Source organism: Mya arenaria, chromosome 14, assembly GCF_026914265.1.
Source record: "Mya arenaria isolate MELC-2E11 chromosome 14, ASM2691426v1".
NCBI classification, from domain to species: Eukaryota; Metazoa; Mollusca; class Bivalvia; order Myida; family Myidae; genus Mya; species Mya arenaria.
In genome coordinates, this window is record NC_069135.1 from 50,534,625 (window position 1) to 50,548,084 (window position 13,460).

General features: G+C 39.7%; 1 protein-coding gene across 1 annotated transcript; it reads left to right on the forward strand.

Annotated features, from left to right (window-relative positions):
* The first annotated feature begins 4,998 nt into the window (after positions 1–4,998).
* On the forward strand, positions 4,999–5,898 carry LOC128216208 (uncharacterized). Its single transcript, XM_052922777.1, has one exon. It carries the CDS (start codon positions 4,999–5,001, stop codon positions 5,896–5,898), a length of 900 nt encoding a protein of 299 aa, XP_052778737.1.
* The last annotated feature ends 7,562 nt before the right edge of the window (positions 5,899–13,460 follow it).

Genomic DNA, 13,460 nt, shown 5'->3' on the forward strand with positions numbered 1-13,460 from the left:
TATTTCCATAGCTTACACGTTGCATGCATAGGGTCCGTATTTCCATAGCTTACACGTTGCATGCACGGGGTCCGTATTTCCATAGCTTACACGTTGCATGCACGGGGTCCGTATTTCCATAGCTTACACGTTGCATGCACGGGGTCCGTATTTCCATAGCTTACACGTTGCATGCACGGGGTCCGTATTTCCATAGCTTACACGTTGCATGCATGGGGTCCGTATTTCCATAGCGTACACGTTGCATGCACGGGGTCCGTATTTCCATAGCTTACACGTTGCATGCATGGGGTCCGTATTTCCATAGCTTACACGTTGCATGCATGGGGTCCTTTTATCCATCCCGTACATGCTACGTGTATGGGGTCGGAATATCCATCGTGTACACGTTGTATGTACGGAGTCCGTTCTTCTATCCCGAGCATGCCAGGATACGGCTTCCGTACATCCATATGTATATTTATATATTATTTTTGGCAAAAAATTAACGGTTAAATATGTTTTTCTGCATAAGTGTTAAATTATTTAAGAAATTAATAATCCCATATATGTACACGCTCGGGGTGTGGATGCACAGAAGTCCGTACACGTGGTGCTCCGTATACGTATTCGTGTACGGGGTCCGTACACGTTTAGTGTACGGGTCCAGCCACGCCCGTATATTCAAGATGTACGGGACCGTTCATTCCCATTTATTCCCATTTATTCAACTACTTTCCGCAGTTAAAGACAAACTTTAATTTGAAAATTGAAATTTTAAAAAAAGGTTTAATTTCAAAGTAAACTACTTAATTTGCGAACATTTAGAGTAAACATTATAGGATAACTGTTTGTTTCAGTGCAAGATCGTAATCTATTTCACCGATTGAGCTCAAAAACTATATATTATTTACGCATGACGAAGCCTCGAGTGAAATATTTACTTTTGGTGATCCCAGGGTATATTGCTATCTTTCTTGAAACAAACATTTTTTATTTCATTAAATGCCTAACAATGGAGTGAAAAGTCATTTAATTACTCTTTTTTAGAAAAAAATATGCCAATGTGTATGCTGACGTAACGTCATTTTGGAAATGGCGTCATTGCCCTAGCGCTGTGCGCGCTGACGTTTGATTTGGAACTGACAGCGGGCAAAATTTCAAAACAGTAAATTATACATTTTTATTTCACTGATTAATCTCTTAAAACCATCGGAAAGCATATAATAAAGACATATACAGTTAGCTTTAGGATATTATGGACCATGGTCAAACAAAAGTATAAAGGATAAATAATCATCATTTACAAAAAGTGCACCATGAGCTTTCGGTCTTGTGACGTCACAAGATTGACGTCACACGCAAGGTAGTGTTGATCAGGCTCATCCGTACCGGAACCGGTTTGTGAGTTCAAGAACGAGCGAATCGTTCACGTGCACGGGTTGTCTGCTGAAGTAAACATGCGTCATGTTTCCGTGCTCCGGCTCCGCGCATGCGCAGTTGAAAAATAGAAAGAAAAGACATACAATAAATAAGCAAAGATGGAATGAAGCACACGTTTACCAATTATGGGCGTACCTGAAGCCAGGCGCGTAGCTGCCTATACGCGAGTACGCGGCTGAATCCACATGATTCTGACAAAATATAAAGGAAAAAAATCAGCCAATATTGCAGTATGCGTACTTGATTCCATAATCCTATAACTGTCCACTTTCCAGTACTAAATAAAGCACCTCAGAACGCCCAGAGTGCACCAGATTGCACAATTGTTTTCTTTTTTCCGAGGGGACATGCCCCCGGTATCCCATAGCTTAATTATAGATCCACATGAATAGAGGGCTAGCTACGCCCCTGGAAGCATGTTGAATTGTATGCCCCTATTACTTGAGAGACTCATTGAAGTGTGACCATTTTTCATAAGTTAAAAAGAATACAGTTATCAAAAACACATTTTCAAGCATTCTGATCGCCAACAATCAGCTAAACAAAAATAAACTTTAACTATTTAAGGCGACTATAAATTAGTTGCTAGACTTTCATCCCCGCCAGTCCCCCCTTTTTCTGCCTCCCCTTAAAGTTTATTGACTCAAATAAAAATGTTGAATTAGGGCCTTATGGTAATTCATCTCAGCCTTAAGAATTTTGATACCAAACACGTTCCTTTTAGCTATAAAATGGCAAGTACTGTTTTTCAGTCCGATTGGCAGATATGAATCAAATGAAAACTTGTGCATCATTATCGCGTCTAAATAAAAACATGGGGGTTTGTATTGTTTGAAATGGCATCAATTTACAAAAATAAAATCATCCATCTTCATTCGTTCGTTCGTTGTTCGTTCGTTGCTCATTCGTTCGTTGTTCGTTCGTTCGTTCGTTCAATCATTTTGTTCGTATCACTTACTCACTCATTTATATCCTTTACTGTTACGGAGCTACACTTGAAAATATATGAGATCTGAACAATAGAACATTCATCTCAAAATTAATTGAGGTAAAGGTACGTAACTTTATCAATAGTTACATAATAGATAATTGTTAAGTCGTTGTTAGATATAAAAGAAGTCTTGAACTGTCATACATTTCACAGTTAAACACCATAATCATCATGACGTGATGAAAATAAGGTCACACAGCACTGGTAAATGGATTCAATTTCTTAAAAACCATTTGAAATACATAAGAAATATTCAAAATATATTTCACTCGCGAACATGATAACTTACATTCTTACTCGTGAAAATTATTAATTATGGTGATCAGTGGGTGAAACTATTTTTTTTATCTTCAACTGAAATAAAAAGATAGTCTTAGAATTGTGAAAACTTATGTGACAGAATGTTTCAAACAACAACAACAATATTTTGTTTATAATTACAACCAATTATAACTGTTTTGAAAACATTCTCAACATGTAGCATGTCATCCGAGTTTTCAATTTCAGTACCAAACACAATACAGCCTAATGCTGACATATTTCCCGTCAACCAATTTTTATATGACCCTTTAAAGAATTGAAGATCACTATCTGTAAGCGGTGCTTTATGATCTTTACCGCCTTTCCGGTCTATGGACAGTGGGATACAGTAAAACACCATGTCGCATACGCGTGAAACATGGAAATCAATCTATATATACATATGAAGTGTATGGCACAGTTTTGTTATCAGTAATTTGCACATTTAGATCTCATTTTTTATGCACCCATCATTCTTTGTGGAGATGTACACGAGCCCGCGAATTTGCAATGTTCTTGTATATAAATAGGATAGTCAATAGGAGTGGAAAAGTAGCAGTGTTTGTACTTTTATATGTTGAAATAAGGTAAATTGAATAGAAAAGTACCTTTTTAATTTAATTTCAATGATGTTGATATAATGTCAAAATGCTTAGAAAGACTTAGCAATCGGTACGTGCGATATGACAAAGTGTTAAATAGAAGTTAACAGGGTAAATTGCACAGACGATACATTATTGGACGGGTCTTTTTAATCATAGCAAGTTGTATACTGTTATGATCAGCTTTTGTTAGTGATTTCGAAAAAAACATGATCAATTTCGCACATTTTTTATAATTATTTTAAATACAACAATTATTCCCTCGAAATTGTCCGCAGTAAAATTTCATAGACAAATTGAAGACACGCAGACGTGGTAGTAGCTGTTCATGCAATTATATATTTTTATCTTTAAATATTATTCCTTTTAGATTAATATTTTTATTATAATGAATATAGTCTTAATTAACAACGATGATTTAAGCTATCGATGAATTCCTGAATCGGTACAGACAGCGCCTGCCACTGACCGGCATCGCCTGCGTATGTCGATACAGGCAACGCCGGTATTTGACCGTGATTACCTACCGTCTTGAGGACTGTCTGTCTGTCTGTCTGTCTGTCTGTCTGTATGTCTGTCTGTATGTATGTCTCTGTGTCCGTCTGTCTGTGTGTCTCGTCTGTATGTATGTCTCTGTGTCCGCCTGTCTGTGTGTCTCGTCTGACTGTGTGTCTGTGTGTCTGTATTTTATTGTATGTGCGTCTTTCTCTATGTGTGTCTGCCTGCCTGCCTGCCTGCCTGCATGCCTGCCTGCCTGCCTGTGTGTATGTCTGTCTGTGTGTCCGTCTGTCTGTGTGTCTGCCTGTGTATGTGTTAGCGTGTCTGTCTGTCTGTCTGTTTGTCTGTGTGTTTGTCCGTCTGTCTGTCTTTCTGTACGCGTGTCTGTCTTTTTGTATATCTGTCAGTTTGTTTGTCTGTGTTTGTGCTTGCCTGGGTGTCTTTCTGTATGTCTGTCTGTCTGTGTTTGTGTTTGTCTGGGTATCTTTGTGTCTCTGTATGTGTGTGTCTGTGTGTGCGTGTGTGTGTGTGCGTGTGTGTGTGTGTGTGTGTGTCTGTTTGCATGCCTGCCTGCCTGTGTGTGTATGTGTGTGACGACGACGACAAAGACGACGACGAAATATGAGTATTTAAATTGATGTGGTTATAGAAGATTGTTAAAAGCAAGCGTCTTCATAAAAAATACATATGTTTTTTCCTTCTTTCATTGCAGAAACTGTTCATTAATACAACACATTCCAGACGTTGCAAAGGGCATCCGCAAAGATCCCGAGTTTCGTCAACTACCTCAATGGGTAGCTGTTCTTAGGGTGCAGATAGAAGATATGAAAAACGGCAGAAAGAAAAATAGTTCCTCACTGAGGAAGACTCGAACAGCCATTGTTGATGAAATCAAAGCAATCAAGATCAACGACATTCTTAACAAGATGGAGAAAACAACCGTTCAAGATTTAGACCGTCTGGTTGCTGATCAGGAACTGTCCATTAAGAAAGACATGGAATCATGCACACAGATGCACGATGAATTAAAGAACATCATAGATGACATACAAAGCAAAGACTCATCAGGCGAACCACCCCAATACATTGGGTTCAGAAAATGTAAATAAAAAATCAAACAAGCAAACGAAATTCTGCAAACCATGTCAAATGTTGTCAAATACGATATAACTTTTCGTAAACATAATGGAAATAGAAGATAATTTGTCCTCTATGAAGACAGTTGGAGAGTTAAATGATTCGAATGTTTTTTGTAAACAACCACGTACATCGCTATTCCCCCGAGATCATGTATTTGCTACCAATGGTTACAAGAAGTACAACGTAAAGATTAGTTCAGACAAATATAAATGTGCTATTGAAGGAATATGTGAGCTATCTGGTGGCGAGGTTGTTATTACAGACTTCAACAACAATAAAGTGAAACTCCTGGACCAGGAGTACAGGGGTGTCGATCACTGTGATGTCCCCGAGTATCCATTTGACGTGTGCCACATTGGCGGAAATGAGGTTGCCGTTTGTGTTAACAATGGTGATGATAGACGTGAACTTCATTTTATTAACATTACAAAAGGGAAACTTGTGACTACGAGGATGTTAAGTTTCACACATAGATGTTACAGCGCAGCTCATCACGGGAACAACCTTTACATTTCCTCATACACCGCGCTGTACGTCCATACGATGACGGGGAAGCTGGTTAAGAAGCTGTACGAGGACATGTCCGGTGGTGACACGGTGTTGAGAATTGCCATCAGTAACGAAGGGAAGACTATCTACATCACAAACTACTCAAACAATCAACTTATCACCCTGGACAACCTCGGCAACAAGCTGGCCACATTCACTGAAGAGTTGCAGATACCTTATGGAGTACACGTGACAACTGCTGGACACGTATTCGTCTGCTGCTATGTCTCCAACTCAGTGCTGCAGGTTGACAAGGACGGGAAGACGAAATTGTCCACACTGGCAAGGGAACAAGACGGAGTGTACGGACCTAAAGCTTTGTTCTTCAGCAGCCGTACTTCCTCTCTGGTTGTCGGCGGTTGGAAAAACACGCTCCTCGTCATCAATGTTCGATAAATTATAGATCAAATTACAAGTGGCAAAAATACAATTATTATAACTGATTGATTTTCACTTTAACCTTTCTCGTAAATATAAGTACGGATGGAAAATGTACATGTATATAATACAAGAATCATATTTGCTTAAACGTACATATACCTTTATATTTGACGTATTTTATTTGCTTTTAGCTACATAGTTATAATGTTTATCGTGCACATGTTATTCAACTAAATGACTGTTTATTGTATAATGTTATTCCCGTATATTTAATATGTTGTTAGTGTGTATGTATACTCATATATATATATATATATATAGATATATTCTTTATTTAATGTTAAAATAAAATATATAATACGGCCCGTTTTGCCATGTGCCTTTAAAAAGCTTCAATACTTTTACTACAACTACATGAGAGCCAGTTATATGTTAACTATTTTCACTGGACACCTAGATGAACATCGGTGCATTAATTATGCAGAGTTTCTTTAAAGTAAAAACAATAACAACATATACCATGATTATAGTTGGTTTTGTTTTTAATTAAAGGCACACAATAAAGATGGATACAAAATACATTTTGTTTTTATATTAAATGCAGAATTATATTGAACTCATTAGACAGTATGACCAAAACATTAACAAACATAATGCGATACCTTTTTGGTAAACAATACTATTTTTAATTAATAGCTACGTGGCCATTAAAACGCACAAAAACGTCTTTACACAAATTATGTTTATTGCTTGTTTTAGTAATTATTATCGAATATATTAAACATAATACTGCATTTATAAAATAATAACATTGCACCAACGTGTTCGGAGTCTGTTTTCAATCCGTATATCTTCCCCGTACACGTTACGGGGTCCGTACTTCCATAGCTTACACGTTGCGTGCATGGGTTCCGTATTTCCTTAGCGTACAAGTTGCATGCACGGGGTCCGTATTTCCATAGCGTACACGTTGCATTCATGGGTCCGTATTTCCATAGCTTACACGTTGCATGCATGGGGTCCGTATTTCCATAGCTTACACGTTGCATGCACGGGGTCCGTATTTCCATAGCATACACGTTGCATGCACGGGGTCCGTATTTCCATAGCTTACACGTTGCATGCACGGGGTCCGTATTTCCATAGCTTACACGTTGCATGCACGGGGACCGTATTTCCGTAGCGTACACGTTGCATGCACGGGGTCCGTATTTCCATAGCTTACACGTTGCATGCACGGGGTCCGTATTTCCATAGCTTACACGTTGCATGCATGGGGTCCGTATTTCCATAGCTTACACGTTGCATGCACGGGGTCCGTATTTCAATAGCTTACACGTTGCATGCACGGGGTCCGTATTTCCATAGCGTACACGTTTCATGCACGGGGTCCGTATTTCCATAGCGTACATGTTGCATGCACGGGGTCCGTATTTCCATAGCTTACACGTTGCATGCACGGGGTCCGTATTTCCATAGCTTACACGTTGCATGCACGGGGTGCGTATTTCCATAGCTAATACGTTGCATGCACGGGGTCCGTATTTCAATAGCTTACACGTTGCATCCACGGGGACCGTATTTCCGTAGCTTACACGTTGCATGCACGGGGTCCGTATTTCCATAGCTTACACGTTGCATGCACGGGGCCGTATTTCCATAGCATACACGTTGCATGCACGGGGTCCGTATTTCCATAGCTTACACGTTGCATGCACGGGGACCGTATTTCCATAGCTTACACGTTGCATGCACGGGGTCCGTATTTCCATAGCTTACACGTTGCATGCACGGGGTCCGTATTTCCATAGCTTACACGTTGCATGCACGGGGTCCGTATTTCCATAGCTTACACGTTGCATGCACGGGGACCGTATTTCCGTAGCGTACACGTTGCATGCACGGGGTCCGTATTTCAATAGCTTACACGTTGCATCCACGGGGACCGTATTTCCGTAGCGTACACGTTGCATGCACGGGGTCCGTATTTCCATAGCTTACACGTTGCATGCACGGGGCCGTATTTCCATAGCATACACGTTGCATGCACGGTGTCCGTCTCCCCATAGCTTACAAGTTGCATGCACGGATTCCGTCACCCCATAGCTTACACGTTGATGCATAGGGTCCGTATTTCCACAGCTTACACGTTGCATGCACGGGGTCCGTATTTCCATATCTTACTCGTTGCATGCGCGGGGTCCGTCTTTCCATTATTTACACGTTGCATGCATGGGTTCTGTATTGCCATAGCTTACACGTTGCATGCATAGGGTCCGTATTTCCATAGCTTACACGTTGCATGCATAGGGTCCGTATTTCCATTGCTTACACGTTGCATTCATGGGGTCCGTATTTCCATAGCTTACACATTGCATGCACGGGGTCCGTATTTCCATTGCTTACACGTTGCATGCACGGGGTCCGTATTTCCATAGCTTACACGTTGCATGCACGGGGTCCGTATTTCCATAGCTTACACGTTGCATGCATGGGGTCCGTATTTCCATAGCTAATACGTTGCATGCACGGGGTCCGTATTTCCATAGCTTACACGTTGCATGCATGGGGTCCGTTTTTCCATAGCTTACACGTTGCATGCATGGGGTCCCTTTATCCATCCCGTACATGCTACGTGTATGGGGTCGGAATATCCATCGTGTACACGTTGTATGTACGGAGTCCGTTCTTCTATCCCGAGCATGCCAGGATACGGCTTCCGTACATCCATATGTATATTTATATATTATTTTTGGCCAAAAAATTAACGGTTAAATATGTTTTTCTGCATAAGTGTTAAATTATTTAAGAAATTAATAATCCCATATATGTACACGCTCGGGGTGTGGATGCACAGAAGTCCGTACACGTGGTGCTCCGTATACGTATTCGTGTACGGGGTCCGTACACGTTTAGTGTACGGGTCCAGCCACGCCCGTATATTCAAGATGTACGGGACCGTTCATTCCCATTTATTCCCATTTATTCAACTACTTTCCGCAGTTAAAGACAAACTTTAATTTGAAAATTGAAATTTTAAAAAAAGGTTTAATTTCAAAGTAAACTACTTAATTTGCGAACATTTAGAGTAAACATTATAGGATAACTGTTTGTTTCAGTGCAAGATCGTAATCTATTTCACCGATTGAGCTCAAAAACTATATATTATTTACGCATGACGAAGCCTCGAGTGAAATATTTACTTTTGGTGATCCCAGGGTATATTGCTATCTTTCTTGAAACAAACATTTTTTATTTCATTAAATGCCTAACAATGGAGTGAGAAGTCATTTAATTACTCTTTTTTAGAAAAAAATATGCCAATGTGTATGCTGACGTAACGTCATTTTGGAAATGGCGTCATTGCCCTAGCGCTGTGCGCGCTGACGTTTGATTTGGAACTGACAGCGGGCAAAATTTCAAAACAGTAAATTATACATTTTTATTTCACTGATTAATCTCTTAAAACCATCGGAAAGCATATAATAAAGACATATATATACAGTTAGCTTTAGGATATTATGGACCATGGTCAAACAAAAGTATAAAGGATAAATAATCATCATTTACAAAAAGTGCACCATGAGCTTTCGGTCTTGTGACGTCACAAGATTGACGTCACACGCAAGGCAGTGTTGATCAGGCTCATCCGTACCGGAACCGGTTTGTGAGTTCAAGAACGAGCGAATCGTTCACGTGCACGGGTTGTCTGCTGAAATAAAAATGCGTCATGTATCCGTGCTTCGGCTCCGCGCATGCGCAGTTGAAAAATAGAAAGAAAAGACATACAATAAATAAGCAAAGATGGAATGAAGCACACGTTTACCAATTATGGGCGTACCTGAAGCCAGGCGCGTAGCTGCCTATACGCGAGTACGCGGCTGAATCCACATGATTCTGACAAAATATAAAGAAAAAAAATCAGCCAATATTGCAGTATGCGTACTTGATTCCATAATCCTATAACTGTCCACTTTCCAGTACTAAATAAAGCACATCAGAACGCCCAGAGTGCACCAGATTGCACAATTGTTTTCTTTTTTCCGAGGGGACATGCCCCCGGTATCCCATAGCTTAATTATAGATCCACATGAATAGAGGGCTAGCTACGCCCCTGGAAGCATGTTGAATTGTATGCCCCTATTACTTGAGAGACTCATTGAAGTGTGACCATTTTTCATAAGTTAAAAAGAATACAGTTATCAAAAACACATTTTCAAGCATTCTGATCGCCAACAATCAGCTAAACAAAAATAAACTTTAACTATTTAAGGCGACTATAAATTAGTTGCTAGACTTTCATCCCCGCCAGTCCCCCCTTTTTCTGCCTCCCCTTAAAGTTTATTGACTCAAATAAAAATGTTGAACTATGGCTTGTTTATGCGTATCAATCCGTCCCTTATGCGATAAGAAAGAGCATGAACACATAGTCAACGATGAAAATGTCATCAACGAAAAAAAAAAAAAAAAATGTAACCCCCCCCCCACCTCCTTCGCCCCTATTTAAAAACAACTGTATGGATATCTAGCAATTAATTTATATTGGATTCCACGGACACTTTTTGAGTTACTTCCTAAATTGTTCAGATATACACTCAATAAGTCTTCGATAATTGTTTTTGATATCGCTACGTATATTGAGTTGTACGTTCAGTGGTACTAGGGTATGCCTAGGTACGCCACTGCCTGTAAACATCCCCTTAACAAGACGCTGATTGCCGTTCTACCATTCAAATGAACCATTCGGAACTCCTCGGCCATTTTTCTCGAAAACAACCTCGGATGTATGCTTTTAGTAAGTCGTAAAATTTTGAATTATATCATTAATTAAATGCAGTGATCAAGCTTGTATTTATTGATCTTAGTTTAAATTGATTGCAAGCAAAGTGTATTAATTATTGCAAACATACGTAAGATTCCCAATAGTTAAGTCATAAAGTTTAACTGCTAAATTACGCGATCTACTTGCAGCGGACTAGAACATGCCGATTGCTGAGTATGTAAACCGTCCATTTACATCCGAGGTTGTTGTCGAGAAAAATGACCGAGGAGCTCCGAATGTCACATGACCAATGGAAGGATATTTCGTCAATAAAAGTAGCACATGTGACGGATCCGTGGTCTATTGTAACACACTTGACTGTCAATCTATGGGTCGCAGGTTCGATTCCCCGTTGGACCACTAAAATACTAATTGTCTTCCGGTAGAGACGTTAAATTCGGGTCCCTTGTGACAGTGCTATTCACTGGTGCACGTTAAAGAACCAGGGTAGCTCTAACCAGGGTTACATTTTGTTTGTGCACTATCCTCCAATCACGTAAAATGACTAAGAATCACATCAGAGCACTCGCCGAATGTGCCTTGCGCGAGTGCGAGTATAAATAAGCTTACATACACACCCAAAAATAGCACATGGTTGTAAAATCAAATTGATTACTTAGACTACCTCTTACAAACAAACCCTACAAATGACTAGGTTTTTCTTCACGTCATGTTAATTACTAATTTAACTAATTTTTACTTAATAAAATCTATCACTTTTTCATGGAAGTGCACATTATTAGATTATATCACGCCGCGAACATAAAATAACGTAACGCCATTGGTCGAAGAATGGTCACGCGATGACCCAATATTTAATGGCGTTTATTTTCTGATTCCGATGAATAAATGAAACATGTAAACGGGTTGTCGACGTGATATATACGCGGTTAGTAGGTGACTAGCAATGGGATATGTGACAGGCGCATGTGAGTTTGGTTCGTGGTCACCAGGTTGTCCGGTTAGCGCACTCGCTTCTCACCTAGGCGTCCAAGGTTCGATTCCCGGCTCCGGCGCATGTGATTTTGGTTCGTGGTCATCAGGTTGTCCGGTTAGCGCAGTGGTTAGCGCACTCGCTTCTCACCTATGCGTCCAAGGTTCGATTCCCGGCTCCGGCGCATGTGATTTTGGTTCGTGGTCACCAAGCCGGACAAGTGGGATCTCCGGTTTCCCCAACAACACAAGACCACTCTTGCGTAAAATCTAACTAACTCATCCGGTAACTTATAACATTTTATCTGTTGTGAAAGACCACACCCCTGACCGAAGGGGTATTTCTTTGCAAATGAATGTTGTTTTCAACCTAAAGAATGTCGAGTCACAATTACTGGTCCTCATGATTATGATCAGGAACCAGTAATAGTGATTTATTTAAAAAATAAAGTAATACTTAAGCAATACGAAGTATACGAAGTCTGTATACAAAAGTTAAACCCGTTTTATGCTATACCTTAGAGTTTACGCTCATGTGTCCGAGAACGGGATCGCTGTAAGGAGCCCATTTCAATAACCCAGAAAGTCTCTGTCTAAAAAACAACGGCGAATTTATATTCATTGAGTCATTTTTTTATTTGGTCAGTTATTCAGCATTCCGCACATGCGTGCTGGTTAATGTCGAGACATTCACAACAACATTAACGAATATGTTATCAAAGTTTGCATTACTAAACAATTCATGATTAAGTAAAGCAAAGAATAACAATATCAATCTTCGTGTTTGGCGCGAATATACATACCGGGTAAGTCATTTTCATTTGAGTGTAATACTAATATGGTTTAGTTCAAGTCGACACCAGTGTAAAAGGCATTAAATCACGCTCGTCATATGGTTTAAACATATTTTATTATTAAACGAAACATACACAGTATGCAAGGTCGTATTTACCATATCACAATATAGGATTATTATATTGCTCGACAAGTATTTTTTTTGTAAAATAAATTTACAACATATAATTATACAGTTTCAATGCGGTCTCCATTAACCTCCGAAACGCAGGTGCGTAACCGTTTGACTTGCTCCCTTCCTTAGAACCAAAATTAATTTGGTTTAAAGTGTTGAAGGGGTTGGGAGGCCAGCCCCCTAGAAAATGTTTACAAGTTCTAGTCCGAAATGGAGCATTTTTGACGTATTTCTTAACTCTTTACCTCCTATATTTAAATAAAAAGTTAACTTTGACGATTTTAGGCGGGTGGGCCCCCGGTCCGCTCCCCTTGGATCCGCTAATGGAATTTGTCCTATAATCGACATCATATTTAAACGGCAAAACTTGCTCTTTTTGGTATATATTTAAGGTTCATACCATTCGTAGGAAATATTTTATAAATCATACAGTCGAAACCCGTTGGCTCGATATCGCTTGGCTCGATTACCTCGTTGACTGGAACTGAACGTTGAGAACCGATTTTGTTTTACTCTTTGTAAGGATGCGCGCTTGGCTCGATATTTGCGAGGATCGAAGTATTTCGTCCGATCCCTGGGATTTCGAGCCAACGGTTTTCGACTATTCATTATTTCTCTTCTGGATTATAAGACAACTTTAATAAGATATTCGACCCAAACAGATGTGAATTACAGTTGCCTGGTGACGTCATATATTGATATCACTTGAAAGGGTTTTGTGTCCAATTTTTGTTGTTGTTGTTTTTACCGAAAATGGCAACATATGGCGTTAACATCCATTTTATTTGTTATTTTTTTAACGTATTAGAAATCAGCCAGCAAATACTTAAATATACCAATTTTGTATGGTGG